Here is a 25,057-nt window from a genome sequence, read left to right as displayed (position 1 = left end):
TGGGAAAGGTCAAGGTTTGGATTATTATTATTAATAATCATAATTATAAATATATTATATATTTATAATATATTTATATATATAAATATGTTTGATATATTATATAATATATAATGTATTATAAATAATAATAATAATAATAATATGGCATTTGTTAAGCGCCTACTATGTACGAAGCACTGTTCTAAGCACGGGGGTGATCAGGTTGTCCCACGTGGGGCTCACGGTGTCCCCATTTTACAGATGAGGTAACTGAGAAATTAAGTGACTTGCCCAAGGTCACATAGCAGACATGTGGAGCTGGGATTAGAACCCATGACCGTTGACTCCCAAGCCCATGTTCCTTCCACTGAGCCACGCTGTTTCTCTAATTAGATTAAAGATTAGACAACTCCCCTTATATCCAAAACTACTAGATACTCCCAATCTGCTTTTCCCTTTGACATTTCACCAAGACAGAACTACGGAAAAATTCCTGACTTAATAATAATTATAATGATGGTATTTGTTAAGCACTTACTATGTGCAAAGCACTGTTCTAAGCGCTGGGGAGGTTACAAGGTGATCGGGTTGTCCCACGGGGGGCTCACAGTTTTAATCCCCATTTTACAGATGAGGTGACTGAGGCCCAGAGAAGTTAAATGACTTGCCCAAAGCCACACAGCTGACAGTTGGCGGAGCTGGGATTTGAACCCATGACCTCTGACTCCAAAGCCCATGCTCTTTCCACTGAGCCACTCTGCTTCTCAGATAAGACTTCAGATAAGACTTCATCTTATCTGAAAAGAGGGAGACACCGAGCCCTCGGACGGCTATGGAATTCCTCACCTGCCCATCCTTGTCGAAAGATCACTCCATTTTGGGAGTTAAATGGGGTCTCTTTTTTATATGGGCTTTAGCAGCTGACGCAAAACTGGGAGAGCCCAGAGGAAAAGTGGAAATCGGGCATGACAAGGAGATGCTTCTTATACCCAGCTCATAAACATGTCATGGAGGCAAATTGGAGGCTATAAAAGAAGCAAACGAGGAATGACAAAATTTGCTTGATTCTGTTTTCTGATTAACTACAGAGAATTCTGCCCATCTAGGATTAGAGAAGCAGAGTGGCTCAACGGAACGAGCACAGGCTTTGGAGTCAGAGGTCATGGGTTCAAATCCCAGCTACGCCAATTGTCAGCTGTGTGACTTTGGGCAAGTCACTTAACTTCTCTGTGCCTCAGTTACCTCATCTGTAAAATGGGGATTAAGACTGTGAGCGCCATGTGGGACAACCTGATCACCTTGTATCCCCCCAGCACTTAGAACAGTGCTTTGCACATAGTAAGCGCTTAACAAGTACCATTATTATTATTATTATTGTTATTATGTCTAGTGACAAATTAGCTTATTAGAACTTCCTGGAAAATAAGTTTGTTGTGGGCAGGGGATGTTTCTACTAACTCTGTTATATTGTGCTTGCCCAAGTGCTCAGTACAGTGCTCTGCACACAGTACGTGCTCAATAAATACAGTTAATTGATTAGGAAGGAGTTTTGGAAACCCTAAAATTGCACAACTTTAGCTCTCCTGTCCTGCTGCTACATGATGGAAGATTCCTCTGAATCTGCACACTTTCTCTCCCCCAGCACCACCAGGGGCAGGGGATGTTTCTACTAACTCTGTTATACGGTGCTCGCCCAAGTGCTCAGTACAGTGCTCTGCACACAGTACGTGCTCAATAAATACGGTTAATTGATTAGGAAGGAGTTTTGGAAACCCTGAAATTGCACAACTTTAGCTCTCCTGTCCTGCTGCTACACGATGGAAGATTCCTCTGAATCTACACATATTCTCTCCCCCAGCACCACCAGGGTCCTGGCAGTAATGTCAGCAGAGTGGAGACGGGGGTTGACAATTGTGCACAGCCTGACTGTCCAGTTGCTTTTCCCTTCCCGGGGGGGAATTTCTCTGATTTTCCTTATTTGTGATCGCAGCTCCGCAGAGGGATCCATCTGCTTCAGGACCCTTCCCGCCCCGATAATTCCTGGCCTGGCTCTCCTGAGACTCTCCCAAGAGTGGATAGCCTCGGGTGGGCCTGGGAAGCTCTCCCAGCACTAAGCTGCATGCACTGCAGGGATCTACCCTGTAACGGGCCCTGTGAACAAACGCTTCCCTCTGCGGGTCGGGAGGAATCGGAGGCGGAGGGAAGAGGGAGCATTTTCCAAACGGAAAGAAAACGAGCGATCCTATTTGCTCGTTTAAAAGCAGCCCTGCCTGAATAAAGTCTGTTTCACAGGGTTCCCTGGGAATAGCCATATGCAGCTTCCTTATCAGCCTCTCCCAGGGACCCTTATTCAGTGCCCTCTTCCCTTCCTCCCGCCCAGTGACCTCTTCCCTTCCTCCCGCCCAGTGACCTCTTCTTGGTTGAGATTCAGGGCCTCGCTTTCTCATGCATAGCCTAAAGGCAAGATGGAAGCCAGGACCCCATGGTACAACCCCATAAAAGAAAAAAAGAAATCCAGTACAATTGTAAGAAGAGCAATCAAGGTCAAATCCCAGCCAAGAGGGGAATATCTACCACTCAGACACTCAGCCTTCTTTTCTTTTTTTCCTCTGAAAGGCCAGCTGCTGCCCAAATCGCTCCTCGGGCCCAGAGCTCACCTCCAATGACTCTCTCGATGGCTTGCTCAAAGTGCTTCTCTTTAACAGACGGATTCAAGTGGCGAGCAGCAATCAGGGCGGCTTCATTACAGACATTCGAGATATCAGCGCCTAAACGGAACAGAAAAGCTTAGAGAGTCAGTGCACTGGCCCGGCATACCCAAATTAACTGCCCCTTCACAGTACGGCCCAAGGAGTGGCAAACTAAGCTCTTGGCAATGACCGATCGGGTTTCCATTTTGGGGGGAAAGAAATCTTCAGTGCTGTGAGAGCTGTTTCCCCAGACACCAGGTCTAAAACTGCAGCACAGATCTTGAAAGGAAATTGGAACGACTTTAAAACATCATTATTTTTAGGCGGCTCCTTAGGGCTTTTTTTCTTTTTTTTCCACTTTGAAGAGATATGTCCAACCTGATTACCTTGACTCTAACCCAGCACTCAGAACAGTGGCTGGCCCACAGTCAGCGCTTAACAAATACCATAAAAAAACAAACAAAAAACAACAAGACCACGAAGGAGAGAAACCAAAAACCAGGACTATTAACTGAGGCCAAAGAGGGTGAGAAATGTAGAGATTCCCCCACTCACACTTTCTTTCAGAGGATAAGACGTGAGCTTGTCCTCTGTAGTAAAGGTTTATATTAATTGAGATTTAAAACAGGACTCCAGGTTGATAGGATAGTAACCTGGAAAGCTACTACGATCTACTATTTGGTTACACTGCCAAATTGGTTCGAAGTCACAAAGGCGGGGAGCCTGCTCTGGGTTACGGTGCTAATATACTCTGTACTCGCCCACCCAAACTCTACCAGGGTGGCGGCAAAACAATTCCAGCCACTGAGTCCCACGAAGGATTTGCCTTGATGCGCACCAGTGAATCCCGGAGTCAGGGCGGCCAGTTTCCTCGCCAGGGCCTCTTTACCCAGATTTTCATCCAATTTCAGCGGACGAAGGTGGACCTTAAAAATAGAGGATCGGCCTTTAATGTCGGGGGGCCCTGGAAGACAGAAAAAATATAGTCAGGTCCTGAACGGTAGACTGTTAAGGCAGAGACAGGGACTCACGATTGCGTGGAGCCTCTGACATGCGGTGGGCATTTGATAAACAATAATGGGGCCCATTTCACTAGGGATTTGGCTCCACTGTGGGTCGAGTCAAATCCCCAGGACCCAGACTCAGTCCCGAGGCAAGTGGGCAGCGTTTGTCAATCAATCAATCAATCATATTTATTGAGCGCTTACTGTGTGCAGAGCACTGTACTAAGAGCTTGGGAAGTACAAGTCGGCAGCACACAGAGACAGTCCCTACCCAACAGCGGGCTCACAATCCAGAAGTCCTGCAGGGACCTCACACAGACCAGTGTGACCCCTGCCTCCCTCCCTGATAGGAAAAGGAATATCCATCCTGAAAGGAACTGGTGATTTCTGTTTGATCCCGCCAATAAGGAAGATTTCTCTGCCCTTCACCTCCCCCAACCCCAAGCAGCGTGGCTCAATGGAAAGAGCACGGGCTTTGGAGTCAAGAGATCATGGGTTCAAAACCCAGCTCTGCCAATTGTCAGCTGTGTGACTTGGGGCAAGTCACTTAACTTCTCTGTGCCGCAGTGACCTCATCTGTAAAATGGGGATTAAGACTGTGAGCCCCCCACATGGGGCAACCTAATCACCTTGTAACCTCCCCAGCGCTTAGAACAGTGCTTTGCGCATAGCAGGCGCTTAATAAATGCCATCATTATTATTATTATTATCCATTCACAGAAGCAACCTCCCTCTAACAAGAGTATATTAAATTCTGAAGGATAGTTGTTCTAACAAGTGCTCATTAAATCCAAAATGAATCCCATGCCTTCGCTTTCTTTTACTAGAAGAGCTTCTCACCGAAGGCTGTTCTTGTTGAGATTTCACTTGTAGTCTTTTGGCTCCTTCCTCCCACCACCTCCCAAATTCCAAGCGTTCCTCACAGCTGGAACCATCTGCCTCTCTTCATTCCCCGACATCCCCTCCCTTATCCTCTTTCTCGATTTCTCCCCGGAGAAGCCTCTCCTGCAGCAAAACCAAAGGGCCTCACGCTTCAAAGCTTGGGCCATATGCTTGTTGCTGGCATATTTTACCCCGCTCCTATCCAATTTAGACTGTAAACTGTCAGGGTAATGATATGGGTTGCCTTCTGTGTCTTTTCCAGTTTCATTCATCAGATACTCATGAAGCCATAAAGATTAGAGAAGCAGCGTGGATCAGTGGAAAAGAGCCCGGGCTTTGGAGTCGGAAGCCATGGGTTCAAATCCCGACCCCGCCAATTGTCAGCTGTGTGACTTTGGGCAAGTCACTTCTCTGTGCCTCATTTCCCTTATCTGTAAAATGGGGATGAAGACTGTGAGCCCCCCGTGGGACAACCTGATCACCTTGTCACCTCCCCAGAGCTTAGAACAGTGCTTTGCACCTAGTAAGCGCTTAATCAATGCCATCATTATTATTATTATTAGCCCAGTTCCGCGGGGCATGAGAAAGCAGGCCGGGACTAAAAATAATTGGGCCAAATACGTTCTTCCTTCCAATCCTGACACTGTGTCCCTCACTTTCTTCCTCCCCTTCCTGTGGTCTTTAACAAATATCCTAAAGTGACCGCTTTCAGCGGGGCTTCCACCTCCACAACAATCTCTCGCCAGAGTCGTTACCTATGTAAATCTGCCGATCAAAGCGCCCTGGCCTCATCAGCGCTGGGTCGAGAATGTCCGGGCGGTTCGTACCGGCGAGCACTACCACGTTGGTGCTGGAGTTGAACCCTGAACAGAGGAGGAGACAAAACATTCCCAGGTGGGAAACCCCGCGGCTCGGGAGGGACGGGCCCCGGAAGGAGCCGAGTGGCTTGTTGCTTGGGAGGCAGCCGGGTCTGGACTGTCGGAGACCTTGGGGGGCGAGGGACGACGGCACTTTGAGATCCCAGACCGACGAGAGCTCGTCTTCAGAAGTCAGGCGAGGTCCCACGGGCTGCCCCTTCTAGATTTAACCCAACGGTGGGATTTCTTTCGCCCCTAATCTCAAAGCATTTCATGGACCACCAAGGTCCCCGCCCCTCAGTGGCATAACTCAGCTTGATTCCTAGGGTACGGTTAAGAAAATGCAGGCACTGAAGGGCTGGGCTGGCAGTGATTTACTCAGGCTGCTAGGGAAAACTGGCTGAAAGATCCCTGGCAGGTGTAGGAGAAAACTCCACCTGCCGCTGTCCCATCTGAGGTCAATTCTGTCCCCAGGGCCCCTTCTAAAGCCATTGGAGTCTGCTGTGGCGGTCCTCATTCATTCATTCATTCATTCAATCGTATTTATTGAGCGCTTACTGTGTGCAGAGCACTGGACTAAGCACTTGGGAAGTCCAAGTCGGCGACATCTAGAGACGGTCCCTGCCCAACAGTGGGCTCACAGTCTAGAAGGGGGAGACAGGTAACAAAACAAAACATATTAACAAAATAAAATAAATATGTACAAATGAAATAGAGTAATAAATATGTACAAACATATATACAGGTGCTGTGGGGAGGGGAAGGAGGTAAGGCGGGGGGGATGGGGAGGGGGAGGAGAGGAAGGAGGGGGCTCAGTCTGGGAAGGCCTCCTGGAGGAGGTGAGTTCTCAGTCCCCCGCCTACTGCCGGGCTCTTCTGGAAGGAAGGAGGGGACGTGGGGTGGGGCGGGAAACAAAGCTGCAGGCTGCTTCCAAGCTTTGGGTCTCAGACGTAACCCCCCCGGAGAGGCGGGGGGTCCCCTGGACCCCCTTATCAGGGGTTGGTTCTAAGAGCCAAAGTGTCACTAGGGAGAGCTTGCGGTGCCTCTCTTCCCCACTACCCCTGTACCTGCCAGATTCCAAGTGGCCTCACCCACTTTCCTGCTTCTCCCATCACCCAGACGCACCCTCTGTCTGCCTTTGGCCCCAAACCAGCCACCTCACTGCCACCGTTCTACGTGGCCCGGCTGCTCGCTGCTCTTCTTGCCTTTGGCCTCGGTCCCTCCACCTCTCTGCTACCTCCCCTCACCTAATGGACGATGACCTTTGATTGCTGAGCGGCCTACGACCTTGTTCTCGCCTGTCCCGCCATCGACCCCCGGCCCACATCATCCCCCGGGCCTGGAATGCCCTCCCTCTGCCCATCTGCCAAGCTAGCTCTCTTCCTCCCTTCAAGGCCCTACTGAGAGCTCACCTCCTCCAGGAGGCCTGCCCACACTGAGCCCCTTCCTTCCTCTCCCCCTCGTCCCCCTCTCCATCCCCATTTTACCTCCTTCCCTTCCCCACAGCACCTGTATATATGTATATATGTTTGTACATATTACTCTATTTATTTATTTATTTATTTTACTTGTACCTATCTATTCTATTTATTTTATTTTGTTAGTATGTTTGGTTTTGTTCTCTGTCTCCCCCTTTTAGACTGCGAGCCCACTGTTGGGTAGGGACTGTCTCTATATGTTGCCAACTTGTACTTCCCAAGCGCTTAGTACAGTGCACTGCACACAGTAAGCGCTCAATAAATACGATTGATGATGATGATGATCCTTGATGATCGTTCCTTTCCAATCAGAAGTTCGACATTTAACGACACGTGGTACGCTATTCCCCTCGGACCTTTGATTTTTCTCCCGTAGCAAAATAAAAAATGAGGGGAAAAAAAACAACAACAAACGCTACTCACTTACCGTCCATTTCTACCAGCATCTGGTTCAAAGTATTTTCCTGTTCACTCTGGCCTCCAAAGTTCCCACGGCCTCGCTTTCTTCCAATCGCGTCAATCTCATCAATGAACAATATACAGGGAGCATTTTTGCGAGCCAAGGCGAACATGTCCCGAACCTAAAGACAGGGATCCACAGTTGAGTTCCACAATACACACGGTCTCCCAGTGGTAGTGAAGGTATTTATTGAGCTCTCACTGGGTACAATGCATTATTTCCCGGCACTTGGGAAATACAGCAGAAGCAAGACATACGCTCCCCTCCTATGAGGAGATTGTGTTCTAACGGGGAAGACAGGCATAAGAGCATTTACAAATAGAGAAATCAGAAGTAGAAGCAGTGTTGCCCAATGGAAAGATCACGAGCTGAGGACCTGGGTTCTAACTCCAGCTCCACTCCGTGTCTGCTGTGTGACCTTGGGTGAGTCACTTAACTTCTCCGTGCCTCGGTTCCCTCATCTGTAAAATGGGGATTAAGAATGTGAGCCCCACTGTAGGACATAGACTGTGTCCAACCTGATTAGCCTGTATCTACCCCAGTGCTTAAAACAGTGCCTGGCACATAGTAAGCGCTTAACAAATAGCATTTAAAAAAACCCTCGATTATATGTATACTGAGGGGAGAGTAAAAGTGACCATGTAAATGCTCGCGGTGGCTAACAGGTTGATATGATTTGGGGAATTATATAATAATAATGATGGCGTTTGTTAAGCGCTTACTATGTGCCAAGCACTTGGGGAGGCTTGTTGAGGAGGTGGGATTTTTATGAAGGCTTTGAAGGTGATGGGGAACTGTGATTGATCACATTGGCGCGGGTAGCAGCAACTGGTGACTGTGACATGAACAGGTTTTACGACGTACTTAAAAAGACTGCAAAGCACTCTGCAGGAGACTGGCATAATCGGCCATTTGACTCCCGCCCTCTCTCCTGAAAAAGCCCATACTCCAACTCAGTATCCTGCATATGACCCTTAAACCACACCTCTCCTACTGCTGACACAGAGAAACATCTGCGGTACAACTCATTATTCCCCACCCCGATGCCTCCGAGCTTGAAATGAACATTTCAGCAACATCAGGCATTAGGTACGCTGTCGACACCTCAGGCCTCCAAATGGAGCACTACAGCCTGGAAAGCAGGAGTCTTTAAATTAACTCACTCTGGCAGGCCCAACTCCAACGAACATCTCCAGGAATTCGGATCCGTTCACGGTGATAAAAGGCACGTTAGCTTCTCCTGCTGTGGCTTTGGCAAGGAGGGTTTTCCCAGTGCCGGGTGGACCTGTGAGCATAGCTCCCTGAAACAGGAGGGTGGCAAAGAGTTCTAGGAATAACATGGAATGGCGTTACGACAAAGCAAGGTTTCAAAAGATTGACAGCTCCTCTGCTAGATTCTAAGCTCCTTGAGGGGCGGAACTGTGTCCAACAACTCTACTGCTCTGTATTCCCCCGAGTGCTTAGTTCGGTGCTCTGCACACAGTAAGCACTCAATAAATACCAGTGATTGAATGCCTTCACTAAGAAAGTGCCCGACTTGGAGAATTCGCTGTTCAAGCTTCAAATCCAAAGCCATTAGACTCCAGGGAGAGCTCAAGGTGTGTGAATCAGCGACTCAACTTCTTAGAACAGGTTTTGCATTCCATCTTATGATGATCCTCCTACTGTGACCACAATGGAAGGCAGTGGAGTTTCTTATTGCTTATCCGGAGATAATATTGACATTAGAAAATGGAAGCAGTGTGGGTCAGTAGAAAGCGCCCGGACTTTGGAGTCAGAGGTCATGGGTTCAAATCCATGGGCAAGTCACTTAACTTCCCTGGGCCTCAGTTACCTCATCCGTAAAATGGGGATTAAGACTGAGAGACACCTGTGGGACAACTTGATCACCTTGTAACCTCCCCAGCGCTTAGAACAGTGCTTTGCACATAGTAAGCGCTTAATAAATGCCATTATTATTATTATTATTCTGTAAATTGGCAGTTAGCCGGTCTGTGAATATCACACCCCCGAGGAGTTCAGCTCATAGGTAGCAGGTAGAATGGTAGGAACTCCCGACTGAACTTCCAGCCCAAGCATCACAGTCAAGGCATTTTCCAGGTCCCTGCAGTGCAGAAAGGAGAGGTGATGTTGATTTGATATTGCTAGTCTTCTTCCAAGAGCGGGGCATTTCTCCCCAGTCAAAAGCAAAACAAATCATCCAAACATAAACATACACTCCAGAGGACATAAACAGATTGGCAGAAGCATTCGTTGTATAAGAGTCATTCAATCGCATTTCTTGAGCACTTACTGCATGCACAGCACTGTACTAAGCACTTGGAAAGTCCAATTTGGCAACAAATAAGATGAGGATTGAAAACAGGCAAACTGCCTTTTTCCAGCAAGGGACTATGGGAAAGGGGATGGGAAATAAGCTGCTCTGGAAGAAGAATTTCTAGGATATCCTGCAGCCCTAGGCAGGACTCGCCTGCGTTCTTCTCCCTCCTCTGAGGTCCTGGGTCCCCACATGGATGCCTAACTCCCGAGCACATGCACTGATAAATGGGGGAGAGATACAGAGGAGCGGGGCCAGAGGTGAAGGCTTGGAAGTGGTGAGGAGGGGGGCTCTAGAAGCAGCAATCCCTGGCCTCTTTGCCAGGAGTTGATGGGATGGACCAGATGGATTGGAATGCTGCTCTGTTACTCTCAGGCACGAGGGCCTGGGGCTACTGATGCGTCACCTACAATTTCCACAACCACGAATCTGGCTCAGACTTTACAGCCTGGAGATTATGTAAATACAAAATAATGCAAGTTTTACTTTGCTTTCCCTATCGTCCCCGTGCTGTGCGTCTCGGCCCGGCCCGAGGTCACGTACACTAAGAGACAGCGAGCTGCTACACAGCATTCACATGGCGGGCAATTTAGCGGATTGAAACTAAATAGCTGTTCACTCTGCAAGGCCACTGTGAGTGGAAGAAGTTTCAGAACAGCCATGAAGCTGCAAAACCAGGCAGCTGGCCTTTGCATTTTGTGGTTCTCCTGACTATAGGAGGTATTCAATTCTAATTTTTTCTTAAGATCAAGTCACCAAAGAGTTCTCCACTACCATCGCCCCAGCGCCCTCGACTTGAACTCTAACAGCTCAGAAGAACTCAGAAAACTCCCCGTGGAAATGATACCTTAGGGATTTTTGCTCCCAGATCCTGATACTGCTTGGGGTTTTTCAAGAAGTTGACAAACTCCATGATTTCCAACTTGGCCTCTTCGCAGCCAGCCACGTCGCTGAACCGTACTTCGATGTTATCCTTCAGGATTTTGGCAGTTGTCTCGCCGACGCTGAAGAGGCCGCCTCCTCGCCCTCCGCGTCCGGCTCCCATGGGGCCTCGTCGTACAGCATAAAGGAAAATCCCAATCAGCAGCAGGGTGGGCACCAAGCTTTTGATGAAAGAGCTGCAAAAACCAAACCAAAGGACATGCCCGTCACCCTCCTCGGCAAGGTATGAAGAATGCCACCATCGGGGTCAGTGGATTCAATCTTGGCAGCGGACATCTGCCTGCCAGAGACACGGCAGAATTCCCTTAAAAAAAGACCACCGTGCGTCTGATCTGTCTTTCCCCGACTGGGCTCTTCCCTGGACCGATGCCTCAGCTCATCGTGCCCCGCTTCCGATCGCTCCCATTTCCTTCCACGCTCGGCTCTTTGGGGTAAGCTCCTTGTGGGCTAGAAGCATGGCACTTTTTAAAAATTCTGACATTCACCCCCAACCCCACAGCACTTACGTACAGACCTGTAACTTATTTATATTAATGTCTGTCTCTCCCTCTAGAACGAAAGCTCATTGTGGGTAGGAAATGTGTCTACCAACTCGGTTGTATCGTACTCTCCCAGGCACTTCGAACAGTTGCCCTCCACACAGTAAGCACTCAATAAACACCAATGATTGACTGATTCAGTACTTCCCAAGTGCCTTTTACAGTGCTCTGTACCAAGCAGGTGGGCGATGCATACTAATACAACTACTATTATTCTACTTTAATAGGACTGGTATATACTGAGCACTTTCTGAGCGCTTGGAAAAATACAATAGACGCACGAGACAAATCCCCTGCCCACAAGGAGCTTCCATTCTAAGGGGAAGACAGACATAAACATATTTACAAGTAGTGGAATCAGAATAAATTGAAAGTTCAATCGAATATACATATTTCCACAACTGCTGAGACTAACACCTATTCCTTTTTCATCTCCCAGAGTTTCTGCTCCTTTCCTCCCATCTCTTGGTTCCAGACCCCACACAACTCCTGATTTTTCCCCTTACCCTGCCTTCCCACTTTCTCCATTCTTAACTTGTGTTTAACTGTGTTTCACTTGTAGAGGAAGCATAAAAATAGAGAATGTACCCACTAGGTGATAAAGCCGTCTATGTGAATAAAGAACCCTGGATAATGGCGTGTTTTTTCCTGGTTTGGTACAAGGCTTAGAACATTTTTGTGTCAATAAATGTATCATCATCATCACCACCATCAAATATTTAAATGCTTATGCTCTACCGTGCACTGGGGAAATTACCTAGAATGTATAAAAGCCGATCGCTGACTTCACAGAGCTTCTAATTACAATTACATAAGTGTAAACTGAGAACAGACCGGTGGCTTGAAAGAGCGTCAAAGGGCTGCAAATCGTAGTTCTGATTCAGCCTTCCGAGATCATGGACAAATGGTCCGCTTCAGTTTTCCCAAATGAAAAAAAAAGCTTAAGTTTTTTTTCATAAAGACACTATAAAGATTAATCAGTTTGGAAATGCTAGAAAGAAGCAATAACGTCACACCGGTTCAAATGCCAAGAAGCCCTCGCTCTTACCCATCACTCTCCGTAGTATAAATCACTGCCACCTGATTGGCTGCTTCAATCCCCAGCTCCCACTGGGCAGTTTCCAAATTTCGCTCAAACGTATCGACGCTGCCGATGTTGAACCACACCGATTTCTGCAAAGAGCAAGATCGTCTTACTAAATGTGGCACAAGACGATAAAGACAAATGGATAGGGCCCACCGTTACATCAACTAGGCTTCCCTTCAGCCTCACTTCTTCAATTTAAAAGCTTCTCTCCTCCAGCAGTTCACCCTGCCTATAACTGATCATTCGACCTCATCGGTCACACCTCACGATGAGAAGAGATTTAAGTTCCCCTTTCCCCCAGAACATTAGCACCGAGGCAGCCGTTCTAATATCCCTAAAGACGTTTCTTCTCTTAGTCCGTGAAACTGCCGGCAGTTTCAGTTTTGGAGACAATATTTGAGGGTATTAAGCAGCCTCTCACCATCTATTTCCTCCAGATCTCTTCAGCGGAACAGACAGCAACGTAGTTACTAACGTCCCAAGGGACGTCTGCCCTGGCAATCAGCTTTAAACCTTTGATCTTTACCTCCGAAGACGCTCCAGGAGTAGGGATCACACGCACGAATTGCTTGTTCACTACTTCGAGTCGGTCCACCTGGAGAATACCGAAAACCAGTTATAAATACACAATCTCCTTCTAAAAAGTCAAGCTGGGGTCAGAAATAGGACACTCAGCACTGGAGTGGGGTGCTCTGTACGGCTTCAGTCGGTACCGTGGACGGCAGACTTCCCAAACCCTCCGAACTTCTCTGTACATTTCTCTGTTGAATGTGATCTTTATCCTCCTCCACCTCAACTGTAAATCCCTAGCCGGAGGAAGTCTTTTATATTTTAATCAACAGCATTCCCTTCAAGGAGAGGAAGTAAACCCAAATTTTACAGTCTTTGAAATCAAAAATGAAGGTGAACGCTAGGCTTCAGGTCAGATGTAGCAAACAGAGTCTTATGTGCATCGTTAACCCAAGAAAGTTTAGGTTCACCCAGCTACAGGTGCCATGAAACAGAAGGGGAAAAGAAAAGGATTTTATTCCGAGGAACACTGCAGCTATGTAACTCCATAAACATAGTGATACCACATCATTTCAAAGCAAATTACTCATCTATTTGGTAAACTCCAAAGAGACGCAGATGATGATGAATAGAACACGTGTGTTTGTTAATACAGTAACAATAACGACAGATGAATAATTACTGTTTTCTCCTTCAACAGAATGTTAAAGTGCAAGAAGAACTTGCATTAACTAAATTAGGACATCTCCTGGAGTCAAATTCATATTTAGGGCTATATATCAACTTTGATATTATCCTTAATTGCAATGCTGTGACACCACCCTCTGACACAGTGCTACAGGTGTTTCACTCATGAACAAACAAGGGCTTCTAAAAACTGCGAGATGTCTGAAGAAGGGCAATCATTTATTCTGATGTTTTTGAAACCCCAGAAAGGGGTTAAGTAACCCCTCTTCTGTGACATGTAGGATGACATTAGGAGTTTCTAAGTACATAATGGAGAAGCAGCATAGCATAGTGGATAGAGCCTGGGAGTCCGAAGGTCATGGGTTTTTAATCCCAGCTCCGCAAATGTCTGCTGTGCATCCTTTGGCAAGTCACTTCACTTCTCTGGGTCTCAATTACCTCATCTGTAAAATGAGGATTGAGACTATGGGCCCAATGTGGGACAGAGACTGTGTCCAACCCGATTACCTTGTATCCACCCCAGAGCTTAGTACAGTGCCTGGCACACAGTAAGTGCTTAACAAATTCCTCAGTTACTACTATCATTATTATTATTCTGTTGAGACATGAATCAAGTGGCTCTTAATATCTCTTCAATGACGGGTAATCTAACACTGACTGGAAATAACAGCCCACTTGGATTAACATGCTTTTACCTAATACCATGTTTGGATCCATAAAAACCCCTCTGAACTGTTCTATTGCTAGTCTTTGGGATCAATGTCTATACTATCTTTAGATATTGAAACTGCTTTCAAACAGCCTAACAAATGGAAGGAGTGTTAGGGGATGGGTTGATTCCTTTGGGACTTTCACGCTGCCTGCTAGAAAATGTCAACGAAGATGCCAAAAGTGGGAATCGGTGGGCAGTCTAGAATACACCGCTCATCAAGAACATTTAAAATCTTTCAGAAATATCAGGTGGGCTCTTACCTTGTATAAGCACTTCTGTGACTGCGGATTGTAAGCTCCTCGAGGGCAGGAGTTGTGTCTGCCAACTCTACCGAACTCTTCCAAGCTCTCAATTCAGTGCTTTGCACACAAATGCCACTTATTGACTGACTGATTCACTGGGCCCCTGGTTACTACCATATTCCCTTGACTCTGTTCCCCCAGACGGCTGGGCCACCCCCTGATTCCACTTCCATTAGGGAGAAGTGAAAACAGCGAAGGAACTTTATTGCTGTTTCCAATGTGCCAGGCTGCTTTAAAATAACAAACCCAAAAGAAAGGCATCAGACAGTCTGAGGCCTCAAAAACAACGCACTCTGCTTTACCACCTGAGATAGCCGAAGCCAGCCCGGATTCCACTTTACAAAGCTACCGGGAACACTTAGCTGTCTGATCCTTTTGGGAATGTGGACGGAAACTGAAGAGGAGGAAGAAGAAGAGTTTGATACCTGGATTCCCTAGCAAATTGTCTGATTTGGGGAGCCCAAAACACAGCTGTTTCAACTCATCTGGTTAATAGCAGAGGATTCTGAATGAAGATCTTCGAGATGGGAACAGTTATTCGAATAGCAATCACCCAATCAGTGATAATTATTGAGCATTTACTGTGTGGAGAACAGAGTACCAAGCGCTTGGTAGGGTACAATACAGTAGGGCTGCTTATGTCTCCTACTCACCATTCCCTCTGCGTCACCTATGCATTCAGATCTGTACCCCTTAAACATTTAATGTTAATAGAGACACGGCATGGCCTGGTGCACAGAACATGGGCCAGGGAATCGGAAGGATCTGGGTTCTATCCCAGCTCCGCCACTTGTCTGCTGTGTGACTTTGGGCAAGTCGCTTCACTTTTCTGGGCCTCAGTTCCCTCATCTGTGAAATGGGAATTAAGACTGTGAGCCCCATGTGGGACAGGGACTGTGTCCAACCTAATTTGCTTGTATCCACCCCAGGTCTTAGTTCAGTGCCTGGCACATAGTAAGCATTTAACAAATACCACAATTATTATTATATTCACTCCCGCCCCCAGCTCCAGAGCACTTATGTACATATCATTACTCTGTAATTAATTTTTATCGTCTAGACTGCAGGGTCCTTGTAGACAGGTTTCACGTCTACTCTAATGAATTCTATTTTCCCAAGCTTAGTACAGTGTTTTGCACTCATAAGTGCTCAATAAATACCCCTCTGATATGGACTGACTGATTGAAGGAGGTCAGAGTCTACAGAAGCAAGGTTGAATCTGGCTCTATTTCTTCTGGATTGACTGGGGGAAAGTGAAAGGGTGAAGAGCAGCAGACAAGACCAGAACTAGGACTTCCTTGATTAAAATAAAAGCCTCACCACTTCTTTCTCCTAAAACTATTCTTCTCTCAAACGCTTTACATCCAGGGAGCACTCGATGATGAGCGATCATTCAGGTTCAACGTTATTAGGTCATTAGTGGTTCCCAATAATCAGTTCTGCAGAACAATCTGTTGCCGAACTGTACTTTCCAAGTGCTTAGTACAGTGCTCTGCACACAGTAAGGCTCAATAAATATGACAACGAATGAACAATGAAAACCAAAAGGTCGTATTTTCTCCCTCCTCTACCCCCAGGGCTGTTTTGGTTTTTTTTTTTAATTCCTCACCAGTCCTCTGGACAAGTAGTACTGGACAAAATGCTTCCAGGTGATTTCTCTTCCAGGATCTCGGAAATAAAAGTAGAGAAATCCCGAGGCAAAACCTGCTCCCATGACCATCAGGTAACGGAAATCCTTGTCATCCCAGGGGAAGTCTCCCTGCAAAAGAGAAGTCAAAAAATTTTCCAGGACCAAACCATTTTCTCATCTTCCAGATAAGAGGAGAAATCATCCATCTGGACATTAGCTTTTTACTTTTATAGCTGCCTCCAAATCTCACCTTCACCCACACCAAGCCTCTCTACTGTTCTGGCTGTACTGTACTGTCCTGTAAACTGACTGGTTTACAGGAAGGATTGCTCTTACTGGGAAAAGTAACTTCATAGCATCTGAGAGGTCACGTGAGGGAAAATTAAAGAGGCAAGTGATGCGGAAGTCAGAAGTAGGGGAATTTCAATGTGAAGCAGAGATTCTAAACTCCGCTCTTCTCTTCCCTGGCTCTCTCTGCAGACAATATGTATATCTCAATCATTTTTTTAAAACGTATTGATCAAAGCTCCTTGAATAACTTCAGCAGCTTATTGTATGTCATAACTACTGTGGAAATCAATTATATTTCAATCAATCAATCGTGTGGAAAATGAGTTCCTCGCTAGCAAACCCTCTTTTGGGGGAATAATTTCATAAAGCAGGAATACTGTCAGGAGGGTAGCAGTAGGTCCAAACCATGAGTCTTACAAACCTTCTGCATCCGCTTCCACCACCCAGAGTCATCCTTCTTTCCTCCTCGCTTGCCACCACTTCCTCCATTTCCCCCAGACTCAGGTTCCTTTGGTTCACCAGCATCTAGGGGGAAAGGCATTTAGCTGAGAAAAGCAGTTACGTGTGCCTTTTAAAGAAGGCACACTCCACTGGCCCTGATGAAAACCAAGACGATGACATCGCACTAAGGTTCTTAGGAGAAAAATATACAACAGTGGCCTGCACTCCTTTTCGAAAAGGTTAATCATTCCTGATTCTGGCGTGTATATGAGGAATGTACTCCGCTCTCGGGTAAAGGAGTTCTTTTCGAGCCAATTTCCACCAGTAAAAGTTACGGACTTACCTTGAGAGACTCAGTGTCTTTAAAAGCTGATAATAATGATGGCAGAGAAAACATCGAGCCAACAAAAACACTGTTTTGAGATGAGGCGCGACGTCTAATTCCCTCTGGTGAGATACTTGGATGAAAGGCACTATGTAAAGAGGACGTTTGGCCTGGATGTCCCCAGAAATAATCTTGCTGGGCCAGAAGAAGAGGGGGCTTCGGAGATAAAGGCCAGGAGCGTACAAGAAGAGGGGCAAAGTAGGTGGGTCAGATCAGCAAGCCGGGAGGCTAAGGGATACCAAAATTCTTCCTGCTTTTCTGAGCTCCTCAACCTGAGCCAACTGGTTCCTTCCTGGGCTCCCCAGGCTGGGTTTTGATTTTTTAATCAATCAATCAATCGTATTTATTGAGCGCTTACTGTGTGCAGAGCACTGTAGTAAGCGCTTGGGAAGTACAAGTTGGCAACATATAGAGACAGTCCCTACCCAACAGTGGGCTCACAGTCTAAAAGGGGGAGACAGAGAACAAAACCAAATACATGGTATTTGTTAAGTGCTTATTATTGTTCTAAGCGCTGGGGTAGATACGCAGTCATCATGTTGGACACAGTCCCTGCCCCACAGTAATGATAACAATAATAGCAATAATAATAAGAAGAACGATGGCATTTATTAAGCACTTACTATGTGCAAAGCACTGTCCTAAGCGCTGGGGAGGTTACAAGGAGATCTGGTTGTCCCATGCGGGGGCTCATGGTCTTAATCCCCATTTTACAGATGAGGCAACTGAGGCACAGAGAAGTGAAGTGACTTACCCAAAGTCACACAGCTGACAATTGGCAGTCAGCATTTGAGCCCATGTCCTCTGACTCCAAAGCCTGTGCTCTTTCCACTGAGCCACGCTGCTTCTCAGTAGGAGGGAGTAGGACTTAATCCTCATTTTACAGTTGAGGAAACTGAGACACAGAGAAGTTAAGTTGTTGAGTTGTTGCCCAAGGTCACACAGCAGAGCCGGGATTAGAATCCAGGTCTTCTGACTCCCAGGCGCAAGCTCTTTTCACTAGGCCTCGCTGCTTCTCCATCTTCCCCATCCCTTGCCCATATGCACATTCCTCTCACACTTTTCCTTCGCCCACAAGCCCTAAGTAGGACTGAGAAGGCTGGACTGCTAAGAGGTCAAGCGCAGCGGGGTTTAGGGGGACCAGGAACAACACGAGTGTGGGCCAGACGGATGGGACTCGCTGGGTGGGAGAGCCAAAACCGGGACCCGAAGGGTGAGTGGGGTCAGAACGGAAGGTGAGCGAGGCAGAGCCCGAATGAAAAGCACGGACCAGAACAACAGGGCGAGAAGAGTCGGGATCTGGACCAAGAGCAGGAAGGGTGGAAGAGAGGCCAGCTGCGTTTTAGCTACTTCATTCATTCATTCATTCAATCAATCAATCAATTGTATTTACTGAGTGCTTACTGTGTGCAGAGCACTGTACTAAGCGCTTGGGAAGTACAAGTTGGCAACATATAGAGACAGTCCCCACCCAGCAGTGGGCTCACAGCCTAAAAGGGGGAGACAGAGAACAAAACCAAACATACTAACGAAATAAAATTCATTCATTCATTCAATCGTATCTATTGAGTGCTTATTGTGTGCAGAACACTGTACTAAGCGCTTGGGAAGTACAAGCTGGCAACATATAGAGACGGTCCCTACCCAAAAGCGGACTTGCAGTCTAGAAGGGGGAGACAGACAACAAAACAAAACGTATTAACAAAATAAAATAAATAGAATAGTAAATATGTACAAGTAAAATAGAGTAATAAATATGTACCAACATATATACAGGTGCTGGGGGGAGGGGGAGGAGGGGGAGAGGAAGGAGGGAGAGTGATTGATAAATGATAAATAAAGGGTATGACTCAATAAGTCAATCAACTGCACTCACTGAGTGCTCACTGTATACAGAGAGCGTACAATATAACAGAGTTGGTAGACGCATTCCCTGCCCACGACGAGCTTACAGCCATGAAAATAACTGCAAATCAATAAATCAGAATTGAAAGAAGGCAGTCAGCAAATTGGTATTAATCAGTCAATCGTATTTATTGAGCGCTTACTGTGTGCAGAGCACTGTACTAAGCGCTTGGGAAGTACAAGCTGGCAACCTATAGAGAAAGTCCCTACCCAACAGTGGGCTCACAGTCTAGAAGGGGGAGACAGAGAACAAAACCAAACATACTAACAAAATAAAATAAATAGATAGGTACATGTAAAATAAATAAATAAATAGAGTAATAAATATGTACAGACATATATACATATATACAGTTGCTGTGGGGAAGGGAAGGAGGTAAGATGCCTCCCCTCCCCCAAAAGCTATGCTATTCTCCCTCAGAACCAAGAGGGTCGATGATCTTGATCCCTTTCATTCGAATGGCCATGCTAGTACCTTGAGACCACCGGTCTTGGACTCCATTGTTGGACACATTGGTCATTTGTGATTTGGGCCGGAACAAAGCAACCTGTGTTGCGGTGGCTCCATTCCTACTTCCAAAGAAGACCCAGAGGTGACATTTGGATATTATTCTCTTTGTAGGATATCCCAGGACTATCACACCACCCTTGCATTTAAATTTTGGAGGCAAATTCTCCTTCTTCTTTCATTCATTCATTCATTCATTCAATCGTATTTATTGAGCGCTTACTGTGTGCAGAGCACTGGACTAAGCACTTGGAAAGCACAAGTTGGCAACATCTAGAGATGGTCCCTACCCAACAGCGGGCTCACAGTCTAGTCCCTCTGCCCATCCGCCAAGCTAGCTCTCTTCCTCCCTTCAAGGCCCTACTGAGAGCTCACCTCCTCCAGGAGGCCTTCCCAGACTGAGCCCCTTCCTTCTTCTCCCCCTCGCCCGCCTCTCCACCCCCCTCATCTTACCTCCTTCCCTTCCCCACAGCACCTGTATATATGTATGTACATATTTATTACTCTATTTATTTACTTATTTTACTTGTACATATCTATTTAATTTATTTTATTTTGTTAGTATGTTTGGTTTTGTTCTCTGTCTCCCCCTTTTAGACTGTGAGCCCACTGTTGGGTAGGAATGTCTCTATGTGTTGCCAACTTGTACTTCCCAAGTGCTTAGTACAGTGCTCTGCACACAGTAAGCGCTCAATAAATACAATTGATTGATTGATTGATTAGAAGGGGGAGACAGGCAACAAAACATATTAACTAAATAAAATAAATAGAATAAATATATACAAGTAACACAGAGTAATAAATATGTACAAACATACATATACGCATGTATACAGGCATACTTCTCTCAGCAAGTAGTCCTAGCCACAGTCATCCACGCTTTTGAGACTTCTACATTAGGCTATTTCAGAATTATTCTCCCTGAAGCTACCACTAAAGGCCACCCAAGCCCCCTGGCCAGTGGAGAATGGACTGCCTCAGCTGCAAGTAGTTCAAACCTTGGGCAGGACCATCATATCAGTGCTCGGGAATTTACATTATTCAGCGGCATCATTTTCCAACCAAGGAAAACTTCAGAATTAATTGAATCACGGGCCCTGAGAAATGTCGCAGCAAACCCTAATGCAAACCAGTATTACTACAAATCCAGCGCGCGGAAGCATAATCCCACAGTGAGCTGCTATAGACAGCTAGGTCAACAAAAATACAGTGGTATTATGGGACAGCGCTAAGTCATAATTAGACCAGATTTATTTGGATTTCCATGTGCTCACATCCCAAAGAAACTGGGAAGCTGTACAACATTAGACAGGCCACATGGATCAATGGGAAAAGGCCAAGTGATCCCCAAGAGCAATCCACCAAGCTTTCCGTCTGGAGAAACCGTCTCACCTAAGCCGTAACACTACTATGATTTCCAAGGTCTCTAGGTTGAAGAGGAAATAATAAGAATAATGTTGGTATTTGTTAAGCGCTTACTATGTGCCAAGCACTGTTCTAAGTGCTGGGGTTGATACAAGATAATCAGGTTGTCCCACGTGGGGCTCACAGACTTAACCTCCATTTTACAGAGGAGGGAACTGAGGCACAGCTGACATGTGAGGGAGCAGGGATTAGAACCCGTGACCTCTGACTCGCAAGCCCGGGCTCTTACCACTAAGCCACGCCGCTTCTCTTACATCTGCCTGCTTCTCCAACCCATGATGTAGCTTAGTGCTGTACTACGTGAGGTTTAGGAATGGAATAGGACTGGTCTTTGCAAACCAGGACTCGGGGGAGGAGTAGGGTGACGGATTAGGACAAGGACTGAAGCTCTGGGTCAGTTCTGGAGCGGCATTCATGGGATGGAAAAAATAAATCCCAGCACCACATTTCAACACATTCCCCGGCAAATGTGATCGGCTGGGAGAAAAAACCAAAAATCCCCCCGGGCTGACTTAAAAACACTCAAACATAAAATCTGATGCTTTGCTTTATTATTATTATTTTGTTTTTACCTTTACTTGGGGGTGTCGATTCTTCGGGGTCCACATTTCTTCCACTCTTAAAATACTTCTCAAACCCTTAAAAATAAAATGATTGGCATCCTGAACTTTGGAAATGCAAATCATTCCCGGGTACACATTCAAAAAGCGTTGTGAAGCAATGGGAGACGGGGAAGGATTCGGGTCGGAACCGTCGCTCGGCCTCTTCCTTGCTGCAGTTTAGACAAACAGGGTGCAAGAATCACTCTCAGCTGAATCCTATTCAAGAACTTAAAAGCTTTTCTCGGACTAATGAACCATTCTAGTGGGCATGGTCTATTATCCTCTCTGTACCCACCCAGTTCTCTAGAAGGTAGGGTTCCTCTCTAACGTATTTCCCATCTAGATTTATACTCATTCCTCCTTGCCGTGTCTCCCCTCCAGGAAGGGTCTATTATTCTTTTTGTTTGTTTGTTTGTCAACCGGACTGCGACTCTGCTCTCAGTGTGAGCTGCCGAAGAGGGTACCGTCACTCAAAGCAAACTCACGGGACAGAGGCTCTCAGATAAAAGGGGGCGGGGGTGTGGCCGCATCTCCGCGGCCCTCACTTCAAACGGGATCGACACCCCGAACCCCGGAGCTTTTATTGTACCCTGCTTTTCCGTGACTCATCCTAGCCTTGCTTGGTTTATTCTCGGGGGAAAATGAGTGGTTTGGGCCCCGCTCAGAAGATCAGCAATCAATCAATCGTATTTATTGAGCGCTTACTGTGTGCAGAGCACTGTACTAAGCGCTTGTACTCAGCACTTACCTTTAGGTGGTTTGGAGAAGAGCCAGTGGGAAGACGCCAACAGCCTACCCTGAAGGGCCAGCTGCTCGATGCGGCTCCCCTGAAGACACTGAAACGTTTAAGATCGTCAGTCTCCGGTCGCCCATCCATGGGGAGCAGATCAGAGCTCTTTCTCACTATTTCTCACTCAAAAGAGGGTGAGGCCTCGGCCTGACATTTGCCATCTTTATCATCATCATCATCAATTGTATTTATTGAGCGCTTACTGTGTGCAGAGCACTGGACTGAGCGCTTGGGAAGTACAAGTTGGCAACATATAGAGACAGTCCCTACCCAACAGTGGGCTCACAGTCTAAAAGGAGGAGACAGAGAACAAAACCAAACATACTAACAAAATAAAATAGAATAGATACGTACAAGTAAAATAAATAAATAGAGTAGTAAATATGTACAAACATATATACATTATTGTTATTATTATTATTACTACTAATAATGGTATTTGTTAAGCATTAACTACGTGCCAGGCTCTGTGCTAAGTGCTGGGGTGGATACAAGCAAATTGAGTTGAACAGTCCCGGCCCCATGCGGGGCTCCTAATCTCAACCCCCATTTGACAGAAGGGGTAACTGAGGCCCAGTGAAGTGAGGTGACTTGCCCAAGATCACACAGCAGACAGGTGGCAGAGTCGGGATTAGAACCCATGACCTTCTGGCCCCTAGGCCCGTGCTCTATCCACTACATCACGCCGCTTCCTTCTTTTATGTAATCCCCCCCACCAAAACAGGATCAAGAGGAACTAGGATTTTACACTAACTCCTTAATGGGAATTCCTGACATTCTGAGAAGCAGAATTTATACTGTACTAACCACTAGTGTAGATACAAGAAAATCAGACCAGACAAAGTCCCTTTTCCACATAGGGCTCATGGTCTCATCATCATCATCATCAATCGTATTTATTGAGTGCTTACTATGTGCAGAGCACTGTACTAAGCGCTTGGGAAGTACAAATTGGCAACACCTAGAGACAGTCCCTACCCAACAGTGGGCTCACAGTCTAAAAGGGGAAGACAGAGAACGAAACCAAACATACTAACAAAATAAAATAAATAGAATAGATATGTACAAGTAAAATAGAGTAATAAATATGTACAAACATATATACCTATATACAGGTGCTGTGGGGAAGGGAAGGAGGTAAGAAGGGGGGGATGGAGAGGGGGACGAGGGGGAGAGGAAGGAAGGGGCTCAGTCTGGGAGGAGGAAGAGCAGGGATTGAATCTCTATTTTACAGACGAGGAAACTGAGGCACAGAGATGCTAAATCTCTTCTCCAAGGTCACAACGGGCAAGTGATGGAGCTGGGATTAGAACCCAGGTCCTCTGACTCTCGGGCCCAGGCTCTTTCTCAAATGAGAGGGGTATCCGAAAGGAGCCAGGGCATAAGCAGCGTGGCCCAGTGGAAAGAGCCCGGGCTTTGGAGTCAGAGGTCATGGGTTCAAATCCCGGCTCTGCCAACTGTCAGCTGTGTGACTCTGGGCAAGTCACTTCACTTCTCTGTGCCTCAGTTACCTCATCTGTAAAATGGGGATTAAAACTGTGAGCGGTCCCCCGGGACAACCTGATCATCTTGTAACCGCCCCAGCGCTTAGAACAGTGCTTTGCACATAGTAGGTGCTTAATAAATGCCATCATTGTTATTACTACTATTTGGGCAAGTCACTTCACTTCTCTGGGCCTCAGTTCCCCCATCTGTCAAATGGGGATGAAGACTGTGAGCCCCCCGTGGGACAACCTGATCACCTTGTAACCAACCCAGCGCTTAGAACAGTGCTTTGCACATAGTAGGTGCTTAATAAATGCCATTATTATTACTATTATTTGGGCAAGTCACTTCACTTCTCTGGGCCTCAGTGCCCTCATCTGTAAAATGGGGGTGAAGGCTGCGAGCCCCCCTGTGGGACAACCTGATCACCCTGTAACCTCCCCAGCGCTTAGAACAGTGCTTTGCACATAGTAGGCGCTTAATAAATGCCATCATTATTATTAGTATTATTATTAAATGCCATCGCCCCTCAGCAGAGTGTCTGTCAGAGTAGGCCGCAGCCTGGCATCGGAGGCCCACATCCGGGTCCCCGCCGATGACGTCACCGCCGCCTCGCGTGGGAGCCGAGCGGGCCGCCCCATCCGGGTCCCCCCGCTGGTGACGTCACCCGCCGGCGCCTCAGGCGAGCCTGCCGCCCGGACCTCCACATCCGGGTCCCGCTGATGACGTCACCCGCCGCCCCATCTCCGCCGTCGACCCGCTCACCCGCCTGAAGACGGTCAGGTCCCGCGGGGCCGCCCTCGCCTTGCCGCCGCACCGCCAGAGCCCGGCTAGCGGGACGGCGGCGGCCGCCACCGCCAACGGCCGGGACATTCCCCGCCCCCTGATCTCGCGACACCCGGGCGCGCTCGCGCGGCGCAGGAGCCCGGCCCTCATTCCACTGCCCCCCCGCCCGACCTGCGCGAGCGCCTGCGCATGCGCAGAGAGCGCCGGCCCTCATAACAACCTTCGCGAGCGCCCGCACATGCGCACAGAGCGCCGGCCCTCATAACAACCTGCTCGAGCGCCCGCACATGCGCAGAGAGCGCCGGCCCTCATTCCACTGGCCCCCCCCAACCTGCGCTACCGCCTGTACGTGCGTAGGGA

General features: G+C 47.1%; 1 protein-coding gene across 2 annotated transcripts in view; it reads right to left on the bottom strand.

Annotated features, from left to right (window-relative positions):
* LOC119934456 (AFG3-like protein 1) overlaps positions 1–24,805 on the bottom strand; it is a 30,258-nt gene extending 5,453 nt beyond the window's left edge. For both annotated transcript variants that reach the window (XM_038753955.1, XM_038753956.1), the window contains exons 1-13: positions 24,677–24,805; positions 22,385–22,472; positions 21,607–21,672; positions 16,792–16,895; positions 16,059–16,208; positions 12,765–12,833; positions 12,200–12,324; positions 10,518–10,788; positions 8,517–8,654; positions 7,321–7,474; positions 5,314–5,421; positions 3,511–3,636; positions 2,640–2,750 (exon numbers count right to left, since the gene is read on the bottom strand). In XM_038753955.1, coding sequence (XP_038609883.1) covers positions 2,640–2,750; positions 3,511–3,636; positions 5,314–5,421; positions 7,321–7,474; positions 8,517–8,654; positions 10,518–10,788; positions 12,200–12,324; positions 12,765–12,833; positions 16,059–16,208; positions 16,792–16,895; positions 21,607–21,672; positions 22,385–22,472; positions 24,677–24,784 — 1,618 coding nt within the window. In that variant the 5' untranslated portion in view covers positions 24,785–24,805. The remainder of the gene's footprint in view (positions 1–2,639; positions 2,751–3,510; positions 3,637–5,313; positions 5,422–7,320; positions 7,475–8,516; positions 8,655–10,517; positions 10,789–12,199; positions 12,325–12,764; positions 12,834–16,058; positions 16,209–16,791; positions 16,896–21,606; positions 21,673–22,384; positions 22,473–24,676) is intronic.
* Positions 24,806–25,057: the final 252 nt, after the last annotated feature.

Source organism: Tachyglossus aculeatus, chromosome 11, assembly GCF_015852505.1.
Source record: "Tachyglossus aculeatus isolate mTacAcu1 chromosome 11, mTacAcu1.pri, whole genome shotgun sequence".
NCBI classification, from domain to species: Eukaryota; Metazoa; Chordata; class Mammalia; order Monotremata; family Tachyglossidae; genus Tachyglossus; species Tachyglossus aculeatus.
This window is presented reverse-complemented; position numbering and strand designations above follow the sequence as displayed.